Source organism: Sciurus vulgaris, assembly GCF_902686455.1.
Source record: "Sciurus vulgaris genome assembly, chromosome: 12".
Lineage (NCBI taxonomy): Eukaryota > Metazoa > Chordata > Mammalia > Rodentia > Sciuridae > Sciurus > Sciurus vulgaris.
The window spans coordinates 78,489,340-78,512,350 of NC_136473.1; the positions used below are offsets into that span (position 1 = coordinate 78,489,340).

The 23,011-nt window shown below is 42.0% G+C and overlaps 1 protein-coding gene across 1 annotated transcript in view; it reads left to right on the forward strand.

Moving 5' to 3' along the window:
• Window positions 1-21,344, forward strand: part of LEMD1 (LEM domain containing 1) — a 59,598-nt gene extending 38,254 nt beyond the window's left edge. The window contains exons 6-7 of the mRNA XM_079107459.1: window positions 17,896-17,972; window positions 19,598-21,344. Of these exons, the coding sequence (XP_078963585.1) occupies window positions 17,896-17,972; window positions 19,598-19,790 (270 nt within the window). The 3' untranslated portion in view covers window positions 19,791-21,344. The remainder of the gene's footprint in view (window positions 1-17,895; window positions 17,973-19,597) is intronic.
• Window positions 21,345-23,011: the final 1,667 nt, after the last annotated feature.

Sequence of the window (23,011 nt, forward strand, 5' to 3'; positions counted from 1 at the left end):
GGTAGAAAGCGGCTGACATGAAGGGGTTGGAGTAAGGTGGCCGTGTCATTTATCACCCCAAGTAGGACACTTTGGGGAATGAAGGCGGACACTAGCCCGAAGGGATGTGCGAACAAGGGGAATGAACTGGGACTGTCCTGGACGTGAAGAGGGCGTGTGGTCACCCTGGACTTCGGGGTGTTCAAGGGCTGAAGTGTTTGTATGGACACATTCCACCGGGGTGGGGGTGGGGGCTGCTGCCTTCGGTACCCAAAGGGCAGCTGACCCAGGAGATGTGTTCTGGGCGCTTCCTTATTCTCTCCCAGACCCCATATGCTCTTTGCTGCCAGAACCAGTTCCTTCTGTTCTCCCAGACTGAATGCTCTCTTCTCTTGCCACCTGCCCTACACTCACTCTACTGTGAGTTTCTCAAAATGTGTTCTGTGTGCCTGAGCCCAGGAGGAAACTGGCTTTTTTAATTTTTTTTTAATACTGGGTATTGAACCAGGGGCACTTTACCACTGAGCTACATCCCTGGACCTTTTTTTTAAGGGGGGGTACCAGGGATTGAACTCAGGGGCACTTGACCACTGAGCCACATCCCCAGTCCCTCTTTGTATTTTATTTAGAGACAGGGCTCACTGAGTAGCTTAGCGCCTCCGTTTTGCTGAGGTTGGCTTTGAACTCATGATCCTCCTGCCGCAGCCTCTCAAACGCTGGGATTACAGGCATGCGCCACCATACCCAGACCCGGGTCCTTCTTTTATTTGGAGACAGCGTCTCACTAAGTTGCTGATGGTCTCCCTAAACTGCTAGGATGGCCTCAAACTTTCTGTCCTCCTGCCTCACCCTCCCATGTCATTGGGATTACAGGTGCCCCCACCCCCAGCCCAGCAGAACCTGCTTTTCAATCAGCTTCGCCCAGGAGCTTTTTCTCTATGCTGACAGTTAAAATCCTGTGCCCTTGACAGCTCTGCTTTTAATTCACTGGGTGGCGGGGTAAGTCAGTCCCCACTGGCTGCACTGGCACGAACATTTGTCCTATTTTGATGCTGACAATCTCTCTTCCTCTGACTGTCCATTCTGTACCAGGTGTTTTATCTTTTGGACAGACCTTATTGTATTCTCTTGAGAGGCCATGCCTAGGTCACGGTGAGTTGATGACCACCCAGAAAATGGTCACAACAGAGCTTCCACCCCTGCGTCTTGTCTGTGAGTCAAATTTTTTTAGTAGAGGACATTTCTTTTCTCTCTCTCTCTCTTTTCTTGGTACAAGGTATTAAATCCAGGGATCCAGGGAAGCTTAACACGGAGCCACATCTCCAGCCCCTTTTTATTGTCTTTTGTTTTGAAACAGGGTCTCGATAAGTTGCTTAGGATCTTACTAAATTGCTGAGGCTGGCCTTGAACTTGTGATCCTCCTGCCTCAGCCTCCCGAACCACTGGGATTATAGGTGTGCACCACAGTGCCCTGCTCTAATATAGGACATGGTACTAGACCTCTTGTTTTTTGTTTGTTTGCATTACTGGGGGATTAAACTCAGCTTCTAACCCATATTAGACAAGCACTACCTCTGAACTACATCCTCAGCTCTGTTCATTTTCAAACAAGCTCTCCTTAAATTTCCCAGACTGGTCTCAAATTTATAATCCCCAGGCCTCAGGCCTCAGCCTCTGGAGTGACTGGGTTTTCAGGTGTATGCCACCCCTTCAGGAGGCACTAGACCTCCTTGAGGAAGAAAATAAGTGTAGGAGGAGGCATAGATTCTGTTCTGGAGAAATTTAAAAACGAGCTCTGGATGTAAAAGATATGTATGTCAAAAATATGGATGATGCTAGAACCAGACCAGCCAGGTTCAGATCCCAGCTCCCGCCCTAACTTGGCCAAGACACTCGACCTCTCTCTGTCTCAATTTCCTCATCCATAGATAAGGATAATAATGGTCTTAACCACACAGAGCGTTGTGAAGATTGAGAGTTAAAACATGGAGCGCAGAGCTGGGGATGAGGCTCAGGGTTCAGCGCATGCTTAGCATGCTCTAGGCCCTCGGTTCCATCCCTGGTGCTGTGAAACTAAAAGGGAAAAAAAAGTATAAAGCAGAATCCTGATGACAAGTGATGAGATATTTGAGAATAAACAGGAGCTATTATTGTTAACATGATTGTTATATAAAAAGCATGCTATTTAATTATCTGCAATAAAAAGCAACATACTTAGTGAAGAATAATGTAATGAAAATAGTATCTTTGGTATTTAACTCCTGAGTGCTACAGAATGTGACTTCTTGGAGTGCCTACAGATATATTTATATAAGTAAATATATGGATATAATTAAAGATGACTCTTGGTAAGCAGGTCTTAAATGAGGCAGACTGAGCTTTTCAAAAACTCTTATGTGTCCTCCTGGCATTTAGGACTCCTCCTTCTTCATCTTACCCTTAGATACTTAAATCCTTCTCCCATCTCTCTCTCTCTTTTTTTTTTTTTTTTTTTTTTCAATACTAGGGATGGAAGCCAGGGCCTGGTGCATGCTAGGCAAATGCTCTACCACTGAGCTACATCCCCAGGCCTTTTATTTTGAGACAGGGTTTTGCTGAATTCCCCAGAATGACTTTGAACTTGCTTCCTTCCTGCCTCAACCCTCAGAGCGGTGGGAATTACAGGTATGGGCCACCAGGCCCAGCTCCTTCCCTCATACCTTTTAAGATGTAAAAAATAGCTTATTTAAAATAGTTTCAAACTTACAAATAGTTGCAAGAATACAGGACAAAGAACACCTATGCCTTTTACCCAGATTCCTCAATCATTACCTTGGATAGCTTTTGCCCTGTGTGTGTGTGTGTGTGTGTGTGTGTGTGTGTGTGTGTGTGCACATACCCTTGCCTCTGGACCACTTGAGAGCAAACTGAACATGAAGCCCCTCAACCCTTCGGCCAGTATTCTGCTTACCCACCAAGGGGACACTCCTTTAAAACCACCATTTAACACTCCAGATCAGGAAATCCTCATCGTTCAGTGTTACCATGGATGCTCAGACCCCATGAAGCTTCATGGACTGGCTCAGTGGTGTCTCTTTGTGCTCTGGTCCACGACTATTCCAGGGCCACAGTCTGCCTTGACTTGTCAAGTCTCTTCAGGCTCCCTCACCCTGGAACAGCAGTGCCGCAGTCTTTGCCTGTCATTCGTGCCCTTGACACTTTAAAAAAGAGTATAGGCCTTTCATTCTATAGGGTTACTATGATCTGTCTCTACCCACAGAGCATTTTGACACCAAATGTGTAGGCTACATTTTGTTTTAACTCATACCAATCACTTCTCCAACTTTGAGATAGCAATGGAGCATACAACCATTTAATTCAATTTAGACACTATCTGCCTTGAGACAGCAGATTCCACAGGTTGAGGGTTCGCTCCCACTGAAGATGCCAATCTCAAGACCTGGATCTCTGATACTTCTGATCAGCCAGCTATAAAATGAAGCTCCTACAACCCTCTCCTTGGGCTTGAGAATTTGCCAGAACAGCTCATAGAACTTAGGAATGCTCTTCACTGACATTTACCAGGTCATTACCAATTTATAATAAATATAAATGTGTATGTGTGTGTGTGTGTGTGTGTGTGTGTGTTGATGGGGATTGAACCCAGGGCCTCTGGCATGCTAGGTAAGTGCTGTACCACTGAGTTCCACCCCCACTTCCTTACTGGTTTTTTATAAAAACTAAAATTCAGGACTGGGGAGTAGCTTAGTAGTAGAGCAATTAATTGCCTAGCATGAGCAAGACCCTGCATTCAATCCCAGCACTGCACAAAGACAAAAACCCTCAGATGGAAGAGAAGCATAGGGCAAGGTCTATGGTAGGACTTCCTTGCCATCTACAGATGCGCCACCCGCCCAGCTCCTTCTACCACCAAGCTAGAAGGTCCCTTGGCCCATCCTTCAGGGGTTACACGGAGGTTCTGCTAGGAAGGCACAACTGATGGAATCATTAGCCACTGGTGATGAACTCAACCTTCAGCCCTCTCACCTCCCTGGAGGCCAGGGGGTGGAACCAAACCTTCCCACCCTCTACTCACATGCTTGGTCTTCCTGCTGACCAGACCCACCCTTAGGCAATGTGGGGACCCCAGGCACCATCATCTTATTAGCGTAGAAAAACACACTTTTAGCCTGTAATTTCAGTGATTTCCTGAGGCAGAGGCAGGAGAATTACAAGTTCAAAGTCAGCCTCAGCTACTTAGCAAGGCTCTAAGCAACTTAATATAAGACCCTGTCTCAAAATGAAAAATAAAAAATGTTGGGGATGTGGCTCAGTGGTAAGTGCCCTTGGATTCAACCCCCAGTATCAAAGAAAACAAAAAACCAAAATACACTCTTATCAAGGGTGAACCTTAGACTGTGTCTATGGGGGCTTCTCTTTTTGCTTGGTCCTAGAGGCTATGCATTCTTTTTATTTATATTTTGGTACTGGGTGTTGAACCCAGGGGCACTTTACCTTACAACTGAAACATAGTCCATATCCCCTTTCCTTGGTTTTTTGTTTTTTTAAGGTAGCATCTCACTAAGCTGCTCAGGGTCTTGCTAAGTTGCTGAGGCTGGCCTTGAACTTGTGATCCTGATCCTTCCAAGTCCTTTGGTTTGCAGGCACGTGCAGCTGTGCCCAGCGATGCTGTGCTCTTCTCACGGCACATTGCATCCTATCAAGGGACAGACAATGTCCTTCAGTCCTATCTCTGGTAATATGAACCTTAATTGGTGTCTGCCGATTTCTCCACCATTGGTTTTCCATTGGTAATTGAACAGCCTTTGGTGGGAAATACTCTGAACCACCACGAGTACCCGGTTCCTCCTCGTCAGTCCTCTCCCTGTGGCGCCTCTACTGGAATCAACTCCACAGTGACAAGGGCTGATGGAGATTGGCTGTGGCGGTCCTTTCTACCCGCTCGCTTCCCTTCTCGGTGCGTACGCCTTCGCTCACTCCCTCATCCGTTGGGTCCTGACACTGTGAACTCGCCGACTCCTTTTCTTTCAATGGGTTGTATCTGCTGATATTTTAATGCTCAAGTTCTTTCAAATTTGGTCGGTGGGAGCCTCTTCAAGAAGGCTACTGTGTCCTTTTGACAAGTCCTCTTCATTCTTTCAGCATGTCCTTGATCTCTGGCACAGAAGATGTTTCAGACTTCTTGTGCACGTCCCCTGACCCAGAAGCTCTTCACCGCAGAATGCTATTTAGAAACCAAGAGCTCAGCCTTGGGTGAGCTCCTCTCTCCAGATGTCATTGCTTCTAGGTCCTTTTCAGTGGACAGATCTGGGCAATTGTGTATGCATCTATGGGTAGATATACACACGTCGATGACTTTTGATGTACGTACATACAAAATTAAAACCCTGGAGTTTGTACCGATCTCCAATTACAAACCAACATTTCAGTGTCTTCCAATCATGGCCCTCTGTCAATCACTTCTCTGACCGTGTTTCCATTATCCTCTGCTTGTGGATCCCATTGTCCTCAATAGATGTACATTTTTGCTCCGTTTTCTAATTTCCTCTGTGTAAATAGTCTCCCAGGCACAGTAGCCACCTCTTCTCTGCTTGACCCCATGGCTGCCTCCTGGACCCTGAATGTGTCAACAGTCCCCGTGGCCCTCCCCTCACTGTTGCGTGGCCACAGGGCGTACTGAAGCCTCCGAGCTGCCGCCACGCCTACTGCTCTGATCCTTCAACATCAGGCACCTGAAACCCTCCACAGCCTTGCCGCCCCATTTCTTTGGCCCCTAGGCTGCAGACACATCTGTGTCCATGTCCCCTTCCTTGTGTGCAGGGTATAAAGACACCCCAGGAGAGGAAAAGCAACGAAAGGAAGTTTTATGTCTCCTTTTTGCTTCCAATTCTTAGTCTGCTTCAGTGTCTTCGTGCCAACATTTTAACAGGCATTTTACTCTCAGTGACGCAACTGCTGTTGTTGCTGTAATAACCTCACAGGCCTCCTGTTAGCCGGTGCAGGGCCTACCCCAAGTGCTGCCATCAGAAGGCTCAACGTGACAAGGGAATATAAATGAAAGGACTTCAACTAAGTGTGTGGCAGGTTTTAAGAAGACTTGATGTTAAACATCTCTATAATAGTTTTTTAATTAATTGAAAAACATCCTATTCCCAATAGGAGTTGTATATTCTAGTTGGGTCAAAGTGAAAAGTAAATTACATATTCTATAACTACTTAATAAGCCCTTTCTTCTTACCTTTGACATGTGCTAATGGGAGCTAAATGCCATCTTTACGAAGAATGTAATTTAACATTCTTCCCTAAAAATACTGACCTCCAGGAGAGAAGGCTTAGACCTGCCTCGCGATCGATCAGTGTGTCCCAATCTTACTGACTACATGTTGATTTCTCTCTGTGTGATAGAACCCAGTCTTTGAAACGAAGAGCAGCAGAGGATATGAGGAAACCAAAATAATTTCAAGATGTTAATAAATTTAAACTTACTTATGTTCCTAAAACTGAATTATAAGTAGTGGTGTTCACCTTCTGGAGGAAAAACATGAATTTATTTAGGACACTCACCTTTTTCTGTCCTTTTTGTCTAAGAATATCTCCATGCTGACTTTAACAAAGTTATGATTTGCTTTATGAGAATAGATGTACGTATTCATTTCAGGAAAATGAGTTTCCTGTCGTGCCTCCCATAGGAGCACCTGAGAGTTCTTTTAATCCCTTGGGACTTGTCGGGGCTGTGCCAGTCCTGGGCTCCATTCCTGAGTCTGGGCATGATTTATTATAGACGATTATTGACCATGGAATTTCCCACCTGAGAGGTTTCTTGGGGAAGTGATGTGGTTCATCTTACAGATGAGGAAGCAGGCAGGGAGGGAATATGACATGCCCCAGACCACATAAAGAGTTAGAAGAAAAAAATCCAATCTTTGAATTTCCATCCTGTTGCTCTTTCCATTTATAGCAAGCGTCCAAGAGGGAGGGAAAAAAACCACCTGCGTGATGAAATAGCTCCCCCAAGTGTCCTATTCGTGGTATTGCAGAAGGACCTGGGACGTCTGTTCACCCAAGGTAGCAAAGGCTCCCTTGGAGGAGTTCATAGGGCACACTCTCTGGAGAACCTCATAAACATATTCTAGCTGTGGTGCAGAAATCAATTCAGTTGGAAGTGATCTGACATATACACAAATGGGTAGCTGGAATTTGCCCAAGAGGAGAGAAAAAAATGGAACACTTTTTGATATTTTTTATTATAAAATACCTTATGCATTTGAAAAGGAATAAAGAATTAATATACTGAGTAGTTGAATTCCCACCCCAGAGATTAAAAATAAATCATTGTTAAATCCGTTGAAGGCCCCAAAGCATCCCTCCTGGATTATATTCTCCTTCTTTCCTTTCTGGAAAGTAACCACTATCCTGAATTTGGTGCTTATCATTCGTTCCTTCTTTAGAGTAATCATAACTTTAGTGTTTTATGATTTTGAATTTTATTTAAATGGTATCACAGTGAAATTTTCCTTCTGCAACTCCCCTTTACTGTCCACTATTACATTTGAGCTTCGTCCAACATTTGTAGTGCTAGTTCATTCATTTTCACCATACATAGAATTCTAGAAAAACATTCATTCCCTACCTGTTGGACATTTGGATTGTTTCCAAGTTTTTCTTACACAAATAACACCATTAAAATTTTTGTGGTACATGAACCAGTGGGTACTTGTGCATGAACTTTTTTTCTGATTGTATAAATGCACTTAGGAATAGAACTGCTGATTGAAGGGTCTGCACGTCTTCAATCTAAGAGATCATGCAAAATTACTCTATAAAGTGGTTCCACTATTTATGATCCTACCAGCAATATATTAAGAACTCCATTGTTCTAAATCTTCAAAACTTTGTATTGGAAGATTCAATTTTTGTCAATACAATGACTGTAAGATGGTATTTCATGATTAGAATTGGTATTCTTATTACTAAAAATAATTAGATATATTTTTACACATTTATGGGTCATTTATGTTTTCTTATATGTAAAATGCCTGTTCATGCCTTTTGCCCATTTTTATTAGATTGTTTATCTTTTTCTTATTAATTTATAGGAGCTCTTTATATGTTGTGGATGTCAATCCTTTGTTAGTAATATATGTAGAACATATCTTCTTGTAGTTTGGCCTTGTCTTTTCACTCTCTTCTTGGTGCTTGTGTGTGTGTGTGTGTGTGTGTGTGTGTGTGTGTGTGTGTCACTGGGGATTGAACCCAGGGACACTCTACCACTGAGCTACATCTCTAGTCCTTTTTATTTTTTTATTTTGAGACAGGGTCTCACTAAGTTGTTGGCTGGCCTCAAACTTGTGATCTTGCCTCAACCTTTCAAGTCACTAGGATTACAGGTGTGTGCCACTGCACCCAGGGCCTTGAAAAGAAATGTTCTTATTTTATGTAGTTTTTATTTCAAAATAACTTCAAACTTGCTAGGCTCAGTGGTGCATGGCTGGAATCCCAATGACTCAAGAGGCTGAGGCAGTAATTGCAAGTTCAAGGTCAGCTTTCACAATTTAGTGAGACCCTGTCTCAAAAGAAAAAATAAAAAGGGCTGAGGATGTAGCATGGTGGTAAAGCATCCCTGCATTCAGTCCCCAGTACCAAAACAAACCAAAACACACACACACACAGAGGAAAAAAAAAAACCCTTCAAACTTATGGAAAGTTTCCAACCAAGAATTTCTATATGGTCTTCACCCAAACATACCAACTGTTACATTTTTCCTTATTTGCTTTATAATTGTATGTCTTTCTTTTTCCTTTGAACTATTTGAGACAAATTTCAGACACTATGGCTTCCTACCCTCAATTTCTAGTTCCTTAGAATAAGAATATAAAAACATTCATTTATATAATCGATGCACAATAACAAGAATCAGGAATATTTTTATTGTGATGAAATTCACCTAACATAAAATCAACTATTTTAAAGTACACAAAATAATGGCATGTAGTACATTTAAAATGCTGTGCAGCTACCACCTCCGTCTCAGACCCAAAACACTGTCATCACCCCAAAACAAAACCTAGTACACATTAAGCAGTTACTCCCCAATCTATCCTGCCCCCTACAATTGAAACTGAACTAAAAATCGGGTTTTTTTTTGCCTCTTCTGGGTATTTCATGTAAATGAATCATGCATCCACCACAATTTGCTTCATTGCCGTCTGCTGATGGATATTGAGGTTGTTGCCCCGTGAGGCCCTGCGCAGTGCTACTGTAAACATTTGTGTTTTAAGTATTTGAGTACCTGCCTGCAATGCTTTTGGATATGTGCCTGGGAGTGGAATAGCTGGGTCACATGGCAATTCTAACTTTTTGAAGAATCGTCAAACTTTCCCAAACTGGCTGCACCATTGTACATTCCCAGTAGTGTATGAGGGTTCCAATTACCCCACATCCTCACCAGTGCTCAATATTGTTTCTCCTCCTTCCTTCTTCCTTCTTTCTCTTTCTCTTTCTCTTTCTCCTCCTCTTCCTCCTCCTCCTCCTCCTCCTTCTCCTTCTCCTTCTTCATACCAGACATTGAAACAGGGGCACTTAACCACAGGGCCACATCCCCAGTCCTTTTTGTATCTTATTTAGAGACAGAATCTCAACGAGTTGCTTAGGGCCTTGCTAAGTTGCCAAGGCTGGCTTTGAACTTGTGATCCTCCTGCCTCAGACTCCGAGTCAATAGGATTACAGATCTCCTCCTCCTCCTCCTCCTCCTCCTCCTCCTCCTCCTCTCCCCCCTCCTCTTTTTCTTCTTTCATAGCCATCCTAATGGGCTAAAGGGGTGTCTCTGTACCAGGATTGAACCCAGGAGCACTTAACCAATGAGCCACATCCCCAGTCTTTCTTATTGTTTTGAGACAAGGTCTTACTAGGCTGCTTATATCCTTACCAATTTTGAACCTTCGATCTTCCTGACCCGCTGGTACTGGGATTACGTGTGTACCACCCCGCCCAACTCATTATGGTTTTGATTTGCATTTCTCTCTGACTAAAGATATTGAATATCTATTTTTTCATGTGTTTATTGTCCATTTGCATATGTGCTTTGGAGAAATGTCTTTTCAAGTTCTTTGCCTGCTTTTAGACTGGGTTGTTTGTCTTTTTGTTGTTGATTTAAGAGCTCTGTATGTATTCTGAATATTAGAACCCTTGTCATAATTTGATTTACAAATACTTTTTCCTATTCTGTATATTGTCTTTTTACTTGCTTGATAATGGCTTTTTTTTTTTTTTTTTTTTTTTTTTTTGGTACTAGGGATTGAACCCAGGGGCACTTAACCACTGAGCCATATCCCCAGCCCTTTTAATATATTTTATTTAAAGATAGGGTCTCTCTGAGTTACTTAGGGCCTTGCTAAGTTTCTGAGGTTGGCTTTGAATTGGAGATCCACCTGCCTCAAGCTGCTGAGCCACAGTACCTGGCTGATACCTTTTGAGACACCAAAGTTTTCAAAAGTTTGACTATGTTATGCCTTTGCCTGGATTTCTTTAGGTTTATCTCATTTGGGATTCACCCAGCTTCTTGGACTGTAGATTTATGTCTTTTGCCAACTTTAGGACATTATCAGCCTTTATTTTTTCAGATAGTCTCTCCAGCCCCATCTCATTCTTTTCTCCTTCGGGGATTCTGATGACCCTATTAGGTCTCTTATTATGGCCCCATAAGACTCTGAGACCTTGTTAATTTTTTTTCCCCCGTCTATTCTCTGTTGTTCATTCTGGGTTATTTATATTGTTTTGTCTTCAAATTCATTGATTCTTTCCTCTGAATTCTCCAATCTACTGTTGAGTTCATTTACTGAGTTTTTAACTTTTTGGCTGTTAGACTGTTTATGTTTCTAAAATTTACACTTGGTTCCTCTTTAAATATTCTCCTCTGAAGAAAGTTTTTTGTTTGTTTTTTCATTTGCTTCAGACATGATCATATTGCTCACTGAAGTGTTATGGTAGCTTTTTTTAAAATCCTGGAGACAACTCCATGTTGGTGTCATCTTGATGTGTCTGTCTGGTCTCTTCTTACTCCAGTTTTGAGACTGTGACTCTGTTTTAGGTCTTCTGCTTTAGAAGACCTCCTCTGGGAGGGAGAAGCAGGCACTGCCTCTTGGCCATCAAATGGGGGAATAAGTCCAAGTTCCCAAGGGGATCCCTTTGCAGATGTGCGTGGGGAGTACCTCCTTATTGCTGGGTGACTGGGAGCATGTGACCTTGGCTGACATCATGCCAATGGTGAGCAGGGGGTCCAGTACATTGGATGGAAGCCCCAGCTTCCCACTGTCCATGGCTGGTGGGGGAGGTGGGCTGCTTGGCTGGAGCAGGGCAGTCAATATCCAAAAGTTTTCTGTCTTACCAGGCTGCCCCTTTCCTCATCCTCTTGCTTTTTTTGCGGGGGGGGGGGCGGGGGGGGGCTGCATCCATTGGCGTTTCAAGGTTAATGACTCCTCCACCACCCAGTCTGGGATGTGCAAAGTAGAAACAAAACCCAGGGACCTCATCACCTAAATGTTCCTTGGGTGAGGTCCCTAATCTGTCTTCTCCCCACCTTTCAGTGACTTCTTACATTTGTTTTATGTGTGGCATCCAGGGACTTTGGCTAACCTTCACAGAAGGTGGAGAACTACATCCTAGTGATTTTGGTCCCAGTGCAACTGCAGTGTTAGCTCCTGTCTTAGATCAACTTTCCATATATACATGGAAAATTTAAAAATTTCGAATATGTGCGTATTTTAGCATATTTACATTTATGCAATTTTCTTTAATGTTCCTTGGTAAAATTCTGTAACTTTTTGAATAATTGTCATTGCTTATCTTTTGTTAGCTTTATTACTGGGTTGGTTTTGTTGTTGTTTGTGATACTGGAGCTCAAACCCAGGTCCTCACGCCTAGATTGGCTTTTAATTTTTGTTGCTGTTAGGAATAGTATCTTTTTAAATTACATTTTAAATTGTTGCTGGTATAAAGAAATGATATTGAATTTTGCATATTGATCTTATAACAATAAGCTCATTGCAATTTTCCTGTAGATGTTTTTGTAATCTGGTTTGTTCACCTTTAATTTCTTTTTCTTCTGTTGTAATGGCTAAGACTTGTTCAGTACCATATTGGATAAGAGTAACAATAAACAATAGTGGGCATTCTTTCCTTTGTCCTGATTTTAAGGGAATTTTTTTTTTTTTTTTTTTTGCGGTGCTGGGGATTGAACCCAGGGCCTTGTGCTTGCAAGGCAAGCACTCTACCAACTGAGCTATATCCCCAGCCCTAAGGGAAATATTTTTAACATTTCACCTTTGCGTATCATTTTTGGTATAGATTGTATTTTTTTTTGTTTTATTTATGGTGCTGGAGATTGAACCAAAGGCCTTGTGCATGCGAGGCAAGCACTCTACCAACTGAGCTATATCCCCAGCCAGGTATAGATTTTAGAAAACATCTTTTATCAATTTAAGGAAATTCCTATTTCTGGTTTACTAGATTTTTTGTTTTAAAGTAGGAATGGAGATGATCATATGGTTGTTAACATTTCTTTTGTTAATGTGGAGCAGATTATTTTAAAAGCTTTTTAATTAATTCAAAATCATTACTCAGGTTAAAAGAACACAATATTTTAAATGAAAACTTTATTAAATCAAGATCGAGGTAAAAACAATGAAGAACTGGTATTATTATAAGATCTTTTATTAACTTAACTCATTTTAATCAATAAAAGATTCAGGGTTAACTTAATTTTAAAGAGCTCTAAATCAAAAGGATTTTTTCTACCTACTAGCAGATCATAACAGCCAGTTTGCTACATCATTTGTAAAAACATCTGAGTCTACATATAGCCTTTTTTTTTTTTTTCCAAAATTCATTAATTACTTAGAGTGTAAAATATATCATGTTTTGGTTCAAGAAAATGCCATGCCCACACCCAGGGTTCCCTGACTCCCCCAAGTCCAAGGCTAAGAAGTCTTAGAAAAGAAGCTGAAGGGAGGGCAGGAGGTGGCACTCAGCTCCCTTTCTTGAGGTTTCTTAACTGCACATGTCATCTCATGACGTTTTGACCAGTTTTAGGTCAGCATTGGCAATTACACATCTTGTGGCAATGCTAACAAACCGTGAACAGTTAATAATGGCTTTAGTCGAGGGAGATGATTTTTCAATAACAAAATATAATTTTTTATGCATAATGATTAAATGAGAATACAGAATAATTATTGTTCTGTGTCTGAATATTAGCCCAGCATTTTTAGCTAAATATAGCATAGCACAATATAATATTATATAAGACGATACTTCTTATGCAATTCACTTTCAGATTCAATATGATATATGAAGGAAGCCAAAATTCATACAAAATAGTCCACCTGGAAAAAATCTTATGAAAAGATCTTTTTTTTTTTGGTACCCAGAATTGAATCCCAAAGTGTTTTGCCCCTGAGTTAAATCCCCAAACCCTTTAATTTTTATTTTGAGATAGTGTCTCATTAAAATTGGGCTGGGGACATAGCTCAGTTGGTAGAGTGCCTGCCTCACAAGCACAAGGCCCTGGGTTCAATCCCCAGTACCGCAAAAAAAAAAAAAAAAAAAAAAAAAAATGTGGGTCTCGTTAAATTGCCCAGGTTGGCCTTGAACTTGTGATCCTTCTGCCTCAGCCTCCTGAATCACTAAAATTTCTGGTGTAAGCCACTGCACCCAGGTGGGTTTTTTTAAATTTTTTTTTAGTTGTAGATGGACACAGTACCTTTATTTTATTTACTTATTTTTATGTGATACAGAGTATTGAACCCAGTGGCTCATGAGTGTCACTCTACCACTGAGCTACAACTCCAGCATTCCCCCTTTTTAATATTTAAGAATAGAACTAATGGCTACAAATGTTATTTTCACAGGAGATTAATAATTTGATTATTAACTAATAGAAACAGTTTTGAGAGATATGTCTTGACATGTTTTCAATGATGAGTATTCCGGTAGAAATTACATATATACGTGTGTGTAGATATATATTTAAAGGCTTTAGAGTCAGAATATCTAGATTTAAAATGTAATTATGCCTTTTATTAACTGTGTTCCCTAGGACACGTGATTTAGCTCATCAAGCCTCCATTTCTTCTTCTATAAAATGGTGACTATGATGATTTCCTGCCAGGGTTGTTAGAAAGATTAAATGAATTGAGATCCGTGGCTGAAGATAATAGACATTCACAACACGATGTGCCTAATTTCTTCTAGTAAAGCAGCACTGTGGTACTGCAGGGCAATGTGAGATCATGACCAGTGACTTTGGGGTGCACAGGCTGAGTTGGCTCCTGGCTCTACCTCCTCACTGGTGGCATGACCTGGGGAAGCTGCTTAAATGCCCTGTGCCTCAGTTTCCTCTTTGGGGAACAGGAACAAGAGAAGCACCTTCCTCCCACTGTGATTTTGAAAATTAAATGCGTTGTTATATGTGAAGTGCTTGGAACAGTGTCTGACGCACAGGAAGTGCCGTATTAAGTGTTACAGAGTCTCTCTTGATTTATTATACTGGTGGGTCTCCGACTTTCTACACTTAAAACTGCAGCTGTGGCCAGTAATACGCTTCAGGTCCTGGAAGTGCAGGTTGGTAGAATTTTCTGACTCACATGCCAGGGATGCAGTGAAGAGGCTGGAGAAGCAGACGAGGCCTCAATTCCCCAGCTCTGGGCTCTGGATGCCTGGCAAAACCAGCAGCCTTTGCAGATTCTAGCTCTGGGCACAGGGAGAAAGGAGCAAAGATATTATGTGTCCCCTGGGTGCCATTTACCCTCACTAAGCCGTTGCTGTAATGAACACCAATATTTTTTAGTTCCATTGCAAATGTTGTTTATAGTGAAAATCATATTATAACGGCATTAAAGAAATTTTTAAAGATGAAATATAAATCAGTTACAAACGCACCACTTGATATAAAAACTGGTTTCATGTTTTTCTCTTTCTCTCTAGTTCTTTTTCGTATTCATATCCAAAATACATGCAGTTGACATCACTGTGTACATACAATTTTATATTCTATTGACTGTTTAACATTAATTGATAACCTTTTTCTGTATACAATCTTCATAATACTTTATTTATTTATTTGTTTATTTGTTTATTTATTTAGTAAGTACTGGGGTTAACCCCAGAGGTATTATACCACTAAGCTACATCCCCAGTCCTTTTAATTTTTTATTTTGACACAGGATCTCACTGAGTTGTGGAGGCTGGCCTTGAATTTGTGATCCTCTTGCCTCAGACTCCTGAATTGCTGGGATAATAGGCCTTAGAGAGAGAGAGAGAGAGAGAGTAAAAGAAGGAGGAGGAGGAGGAGGAGAAGGAGGAGGAGGAAGAGATGATAAAAGAACAAAACCTCCTTAGGGCAGGAGGAAAGAAAAGGGAGGGAGGGGAGTATTTGATTGCCTAAGAGCTGTGAAATCCTATAATTTGATTTTGCAATAGGCTTCTACTTCAAATGCTTTATTTACCATATCTATTTTTAAATTTGAGAGAATTCAAAAGAAGTTGTATGTCATGGGCCCGTGGAGGTTCATTACACTATTGTCTACTTTTGTGCATGTTTAAATTTTTCTGTAAATAGTTTTTAAAAAGGAAAAAAAAAATTTTGCTTAACAAAAGATTTTCCAACATCCTTGAAAATAGTTTGAAATAATTCATGGTGAATAGGCCACTGCTACCCCCACTTGGCTCTTGCATGGGAACATTTTCTTTTTCCAGTACTGGGGATTGAATTCAAGGGTGCTTCACCACTGAACCACATCCCCAGCCCTTTTTATATTGTATTATTTTGATTGATTGATTGATTGATGATTGATTGGTGCTGGGGATTGAACCTAGGGGCTCTCAAATGAAGTAGGACAGAAGAGGCTGACACCTGAGGAAGCAGATTTATTGACTGCAGGGATCAGAGTTGGCTCTCACCTAAGAATTCTTCCTCAGAACAAAGATTTTGGAAATTCTTTGAACTTTGAACCCAGTTGGCGGGAGGTGGTGGTGGGGGCTTGGAGTTTCACATGACAAGTGCTCTCTTTCCATGCCCTAAACCAAACACAGTTTTCACAAGTTTTTACCAAGAGAACAGAGATAATATCTTTTTGTACAACAAGCTTGCAGACTAATTCTGTTGCACCTTTTGTGTGCAAACCTGGCATTTACAAGAAAGAGGAAGCTATCAATCACCATCACCTCTGCAGACATCCTGCTGACCTGACAAGAGGAGAAGCTTAATTAGGCAAGGGTCTTTTGGGTGGAGGACCTGGTCTTCTTCACAACCACGGAGCCACATCCCCAGCACTTTTTTATTTTTTACTTAGAGACAGGGTCTTGCTGAGTTGCTTAGGGCCTCCCTAAGTTGCTGAGGCTGGCCTTGAACTTGCGATCCTCCTGCCTCAGCCTCACAAGCGGCTGGGATTATAAGTGTGTATCATGGCATCTGACTGTGGCAACATTTTTGAGTCCCTCTTCTGGAGAGACTTTCCTTCTGTCTTCAGGGAGATGGTTAGAATAGGCTGGAAATCTACATGGTCCATGCTGGGAATGGGGCTCCTGTGGACATGGTGTTCTTGCATCCTGCAGAGCTTCCCACCACATGTGGGGGCCCTGCTTAGGCCTCATGAAAACACTGCTGAAATATCTTTAAGAAGGAGCAGAGCAGCTGGGCACGGTGGCCTGTGCCTATAATCCCAGCAACTCAGGAGGTTGAGGCAGGAGGATTGCAAGTTCAAGGCCAGCGTCACAACTTAGTGAGCTCCTGTTTCAAAATAAAAAGTAAAAAGTGTTGGGGATGTGGCTTAGTGGTCAAGTGCCTCTGGGTTCAATCCCTGGTATCAAAAAAGGAAGAGAGAGAGAGAGAGGGAGGGAAGAAGAGAGAAGGAGGGAGGGAGAGAGAGAAATGGAAGATAGCTCTGTGAGGTCCAGCAGATGAAGGTCTAATCAGGAAAGAGGGAAGCCAGTGCAGAATCCTTACAAAGTAGTCACACACTGACACACTATGATGAACTGTTCAAGGGAAGGGTAGTGTGGTGGCCCCATCTGAAATCTTTAGCTGGCATAGGCTAGGCACTCAGCAAAACACAACAAATGTTTGCAGAATGAATAAACAAAACTTCAGGTTAAGTACAAAACGAAATATGTATATTAGGGCTGAAGACATAAAAAACAGGTATGATCTTTATAGATGAGAGGAATAAAGATTTCCTGCAAAAGGGAAATTAGTTTTAGAAATTGAAAGTACCAAGGAGTCTGGTGTAATGTCTCAAGCACATAGCTCTTCACTGATAATACTGTGTGAGCTCACGTTAATTTCCTGACCTTTCTGTGCCTCAGATTCATCTCCAAAATGGAGTAATGTTAGTGCCTATCAGAAAAGGTAGGGAGATCTAACAGACCTCAGTGAGTTAGTGGGTGAATGGGGCCTGGTGCTGAGTGAAGGGTGGTTAGCAACATCATTGACACATCAGTTTCACATTCCAAGAGCCCCTGACAGGGACACTGCAGACTTTTGAGGATGATATAGTCTGATTCTTAAATATGAATGGACAGTTGAGGGAAAGTAGAGTTCAATTCCCAGCACTGCAAAGAGAAGAAGAGGAGAAGGAGGAGGAGGAGGAGGAGGAGGAAGAGAAGAAAAGAATGTGAAGACAATTAGCAACATGAAGTTGATCATTTTCACTCTCCTAACCATCATTATTAATGTATTAAATGCTTGCTCTGTGCTAGATGTTTTGATCACCTTGCACGCGTATTAAGTGACTTAAATCCTCACAACTCAATTTCACAGGGAGGAGCCAAAGGGCTTATTCTTTGTACTTTATTGAAAAAATTAACAACAAAGACAGACATTGGAAACAAATTCCTGTTGACACTTTCTTTCTGGTTTTCAGAGACCAAAGACTACCTCCACTAAAACAAAAGCCGGAGACATCTACTATGGGGGTCAGAAACGTTCCAAGGGAACAAGGTAACACCTTTTTTGTTGATGTTATTTCAGAGCAGAGAAAATTGATGATATTGTAGTTCCATAACCTCTGGGGTGGGGGAAGTAATTATTCATATTTCTGTGAAGGGTTTGAGCTTGAAAAAAAAAATCTGTTAAGAAAAGAGGAAGATTTCTTTTTTTAGGGGGGTTGGTACCAGGGATGGAACTCAGGAGCACTCAACCACTGAGCTACATCCCCAGCCCTATTTTGTATTTTATTTAGAGACAGGATCTCACTGAGTGGTTTAGGGCCTCACTAAATTGCTGGGGCTGGCTTTGAACTCACGATCCTCCTGCTTCAGCCTCTCGAGCCACCAGGATTACAGATATGTGCCACTGTGCCCAGTGTGGAGGAAGATTTCTAATACTGCATAATTTCAAAGCCAATGGGTCTCTTGTAGTCATTAGTGTGGTTCCTATTTAGAGATAAGCAAACAGGGCAAGGGAGGTCAAGGGGGCACGCCAGAAGTCTCAATGAACTGAGACCAGAATCCAAGCTTCCTGGTTTGCAGTCATGTGAAAACATTTCTTCCTGTTTATATCCTGGAAGATGGGCAAAGTGGGGCTTGGGAGGTGGAGAAGCTTGTACTTAAAATAAAAGCTCAACCAGGTCATTTTACTTGGAAGTTAAGATGGGGGCTGGGGTCGTGGCTCCTTGGTAGATCACAAGGCTCTGGGTTTGATCCCCCACACAAGAGAAAAAAGGGGGAAAAAAGAAGTGAAAACTTTTTAGAAAGTTCCCTAACTTCTGAATAAACTGTAGCAGGTCATTTAGAATTAGAGGAGTGGAAAAATAAAAGACTCGCCCTAAAAAAATTCAGACAGTACTGTATCCTCTGGCTTCCTTAAGAGCAGCTTTTGTGTGTTTATTCCTTGGTTGCAGTGCCATGGGTGGAACCTGGAGCCAGGCACTCTGCCACTGAGCCACACTCCCAGCCCTAAATGCAGGCCTTAAAAAAGCAGATGGAAAAGAATTTCCCGTGTTCACCCTAAAAAGCAGGTCATACCTATGAAAAGCGGACAAAAAGGACCTATGTACCATGTCCCCCATCCACTCATGCAGTTCTCTTGTGGGGACCTGGGGGTCTGTCAGGTCCATGAATCAGGCCTTGTGTGCCAGCACTGAGAAATTCTACACCTAGGAGTAACCACGGTAAATATATGTTCTGTAGGGTTGTCCTGACATCTGCTAATCTCACTTGTTGAAAATTAGCATAGCTTTTTGTTGTTGTTGTTGTTGTTGTTGTTATTGTTTTGGGGTTTTGTTTTGTTTTGTTTGTACTAGGGATTGAATTCAGGGGCACTCAACCACTGAGCCACATCCCCAGCCCTTTTTTCTATTTTATTTAGAGACAGGGCCTCACTGAGTTGCTTAGGGCCTTGCTAAGTTGCCGAGGCTGGCTTTGAACTCGTGATCCTCCTGCCTCAGCCTCCCGATCCACTGGGGTTACAGGTGTGCGCCACCACGCCAGGTAGCCTAGGTTTTAATGAGATCCAGGAAGTCCCTTTGTGGTTGCTCACTCGAACCTCAAGGTCCACACGCTTGTTTGAGGAAGGCTCTCTGTAGCAGCTGCGCATGATCCTAACAGCCACTAATGTTTTCACAGGAGTGCTGCAAGAGCACCAAAGGCCAGGGTCAACTACAGGCCCAGCACCGAGGAGGATTGTCTCTGCTCGGCGCTGAACCAGAGCGATGATGAGTACGGTTTCCCCGCGGGCTTTAAGCTTGCTGTTCTCGGCATTCTGCTCATTGTTCTATTTGTCTACATAACTGTGGAGAAGGAACCACTCTTTAGATAAGTACTTTAGAAGCAAAGCAACGCGCTAGTGCTTAAATATTGCCCTCAGCAAGCCCTTCAAAGGGGCCACCATGGCCCTGGCCAGGCAGCCTTCCCTTGCCGGCTGGCAGATCTGTGCCTGGGCTCAGTCAGGTGAAAAGAACAAGAGGGAGAACCAGGCAGCTGTGTGTTAAGATCATGAGATTTAGGAAATCCCCCAATCACGTAAGCCATCATTAAAGGTGCTTCCACACACGAGCAAGCAGACTTCTCTCTCTCTTTAAGCAGTACTGGGAATGAACCCAGACGTCCTTTACCACTGAGCTACAGCTCCAACCCTTTTTTTTTTTTTTCCTTTGTTTAATTTTTGAGACAGGGTCTCTCTCAGTTCCTGAGGCTGGCCTCGATGGTGATCTGCCTGCCTCCTGCGTCACTGGGATTTCAGTGAGCTTTAAGAGTAGACTTTTGAAAAGGAAACACTGATGGACCTTTCTTCTTTTTCTTTCTTTCTTTTTTTTCCCAAACAAAAGTTCACACATTTTTATGAATGAGTCAACCTACCAGTGCATCCCAATAAAACATATCCAGTTATCCAAAAAAGGGTGACGTTTGCAGCTTGACACAGTGAAATGGTTGTGAGTTGGGTTCAGTATGAACGTATGTGCCATCTTGGGCAATTCCACTTGGGTTCTTCAATGTGTTGTAGCTGATCTTATTATCAGTTTTCGCCCAAATCCATTGGGGAATAGGATGGTTATCTTTTGTTTCTAGGCCAGGAATCTCTTGATCCTGAAAGCCTTGTGAGAAGACCCAGTGAGGCACAGAGCCAAGCAGGCACCAAGATGGCAGAGAAGAGGGGAGATCACATTTACCTAGGGCGATGAGCCATAGATCACATTTTATTCAGTCTTCAAATTGTAGAGAATAGGCTAGGCTGCAAATTAGCAAATTGCCAATTAGCAAAAGAGGGCTGGGGATGAAGCTCAGTGGTGGAGTGCTTTGCCTAGCATTCGCCAGCACCAAAAAAAGAAAAATAAATAAATAAAAGACAGCTGTGTCTGAATTAGCAAATGCAAAGAAAGATCCAACATCATGAAAACAATCTAGAACAACAGAGCATTTTTATCTTTGAAACTTAGTGAAGATCTAAAAAATTAGGACCCGACGAGGAAGCTGTAGTGACTATGACCTCCAGGACCAGGCAGAGAGAGCTGCATAGGCACCTGGCTCCTGTCTTTATTGGCTGTGTGACCTAGGGAAGATTAGCTGTTCTCTCAGAGTTTCCGTTGCTACTTCCAAAAATAGGGATAGGATAGACTCTGCAGGGTGATAAAGGATTTGAAGAATTAAAAAGTACTTAGTGGGGTCCACATCTGACTTGTAGTAAGCACTTAATAAATGCTTAAACAATGTTATACTTTGGAATAATATTTCTGCTTCTGGGAAGAGTTGCTTCTGGATACAAGAAATCAAGGGCACTGACAAATGTACTCTAGCCATTTTTATGGTAGCTAACACAGTGCCTGCCCCAATATCCAACAGTTAGAGAATCATTTAATCTATAAAAGTATGTGCTCTTGGGCTGGGGATATAGCTCAGTTGGTAGAGTGCTTGCCTAGCAAGCACAAGCCCCTGGGTTTGGTCCCCAGCACCACCAAAAAAATAAATAAAATAAAAAGTATGTGCTTTTGATGAATGATACCATATTTTTAATGCTAACACTGAGTTTATCATAATATATAAGAAGTGCTTGTTTGAAACTTTCAATAATACCTTTATTGAGATATACTTTATATATCATACAATTCACCTAAAGTATAATTCAACAGTTTTTGGTCTACTCATTTACTGTATAACTATCCCCAGAATAAATTTTAGAATATTTTCATCAACCCCAAAGGAAATCCCTAAGATGCTGACTCTTTTAAAAGATAATCAAACAAGGTCACGAATGTGTTGTGCCTTATTATGGCAACTGACAACCCTGAAGAAAATGTGTCAAAATGTTAGCATTGCTTTGATGACTGGGGACTCTAGTTTTTTTTTTTTTCCCCCCCCTCTATTTCTGTTTCTTCATATTTAAAAAATACTTCTATAAATAGTGTATGTTAATGAGCTAGTGAGAGAAAACAAATTTTAAGTTTTAAAGATTGTATACTAGGAATGGGTGGTGCATCCTGTAGTCCTATAACTTGGCGGGCCGAGGCAGGAGGCTCACTCAAGTCCAGGAGTTCGAGGTGATCCTGGGCAACAATGAGACCCTCATGTCAGCAATAGCGACAGCAAAATCATGTGCTGATTTATAGTTACAGAAGATAAAACTCCAGTAAGGCTGGCTTAAACAAATAGTAATTTATTTATTTATTTATTTATTTGGTACTGGGGATTGAACCCAGGAGCCCTTAACCACTGAGCCACATCCGCAGCCCTTTTAATATTTGATTTTGAGACAGGGTCTCACTAAGTTGCTCAGGGCCTCCGTAAGTTCCTGAGGCTGGCTTTGAACTTGTGATCCTCCTGCCTCAGCCTCCGGAGCTGCTGGGATTAGAGGGGTGCACCACCATTCCCAGTGCCAACTGGTTCTTACATATCGGAATCCTGGAATCAGTTTAAAGAAAGTGCACAAGACTAGTTTTGTGACTTTCCATTGAAAGCATGGGCCCCCAACTAACACCACCTGCATCTACCAAGTCATCTACCTGCTCTATTTTTTTTTTTTTTTTTCAGTGCTGAAAATCAAGCCCAGGGCCTTACACATGCTAGGCTAGTACACATTGAGTTATATTCCCACAACCCCCTCTTTATTGAGATAGGGGTCTACTATGTTGCCCTGGCTGCTCTCGAATTTGGTATCCCCCTGCCTCAGGCTCCCAAACAGCTGGAATTGCAGATGCCACACCACTCCCAGCTCAGAACCTGCATTTTAACAGGATTCCAGTGGATTCCTATTCATATTAAAGCAATGCTGTGGTCCATCCTTCTTGAGGTAGGTTAGAAGAAAGAAGGAGAGGAGGAAAGGAGACATGCCAGACAAAACAAGAGTAGAGTCATATTTGAAGTCCAGATTTAAATTCCAATTTCACATGGATTAAAAGTCCAGATTTAAAGATCACAAACAGCGCACTATTAACTTGATTCTTAGACCTTATCCACAGGTACACCAATGTAGTACTATTTAAATGCACAAAGCAGAAAGCATCAAAAACAAACCAAAATGCATCAAAAACAAAGAAGAAAAGAACC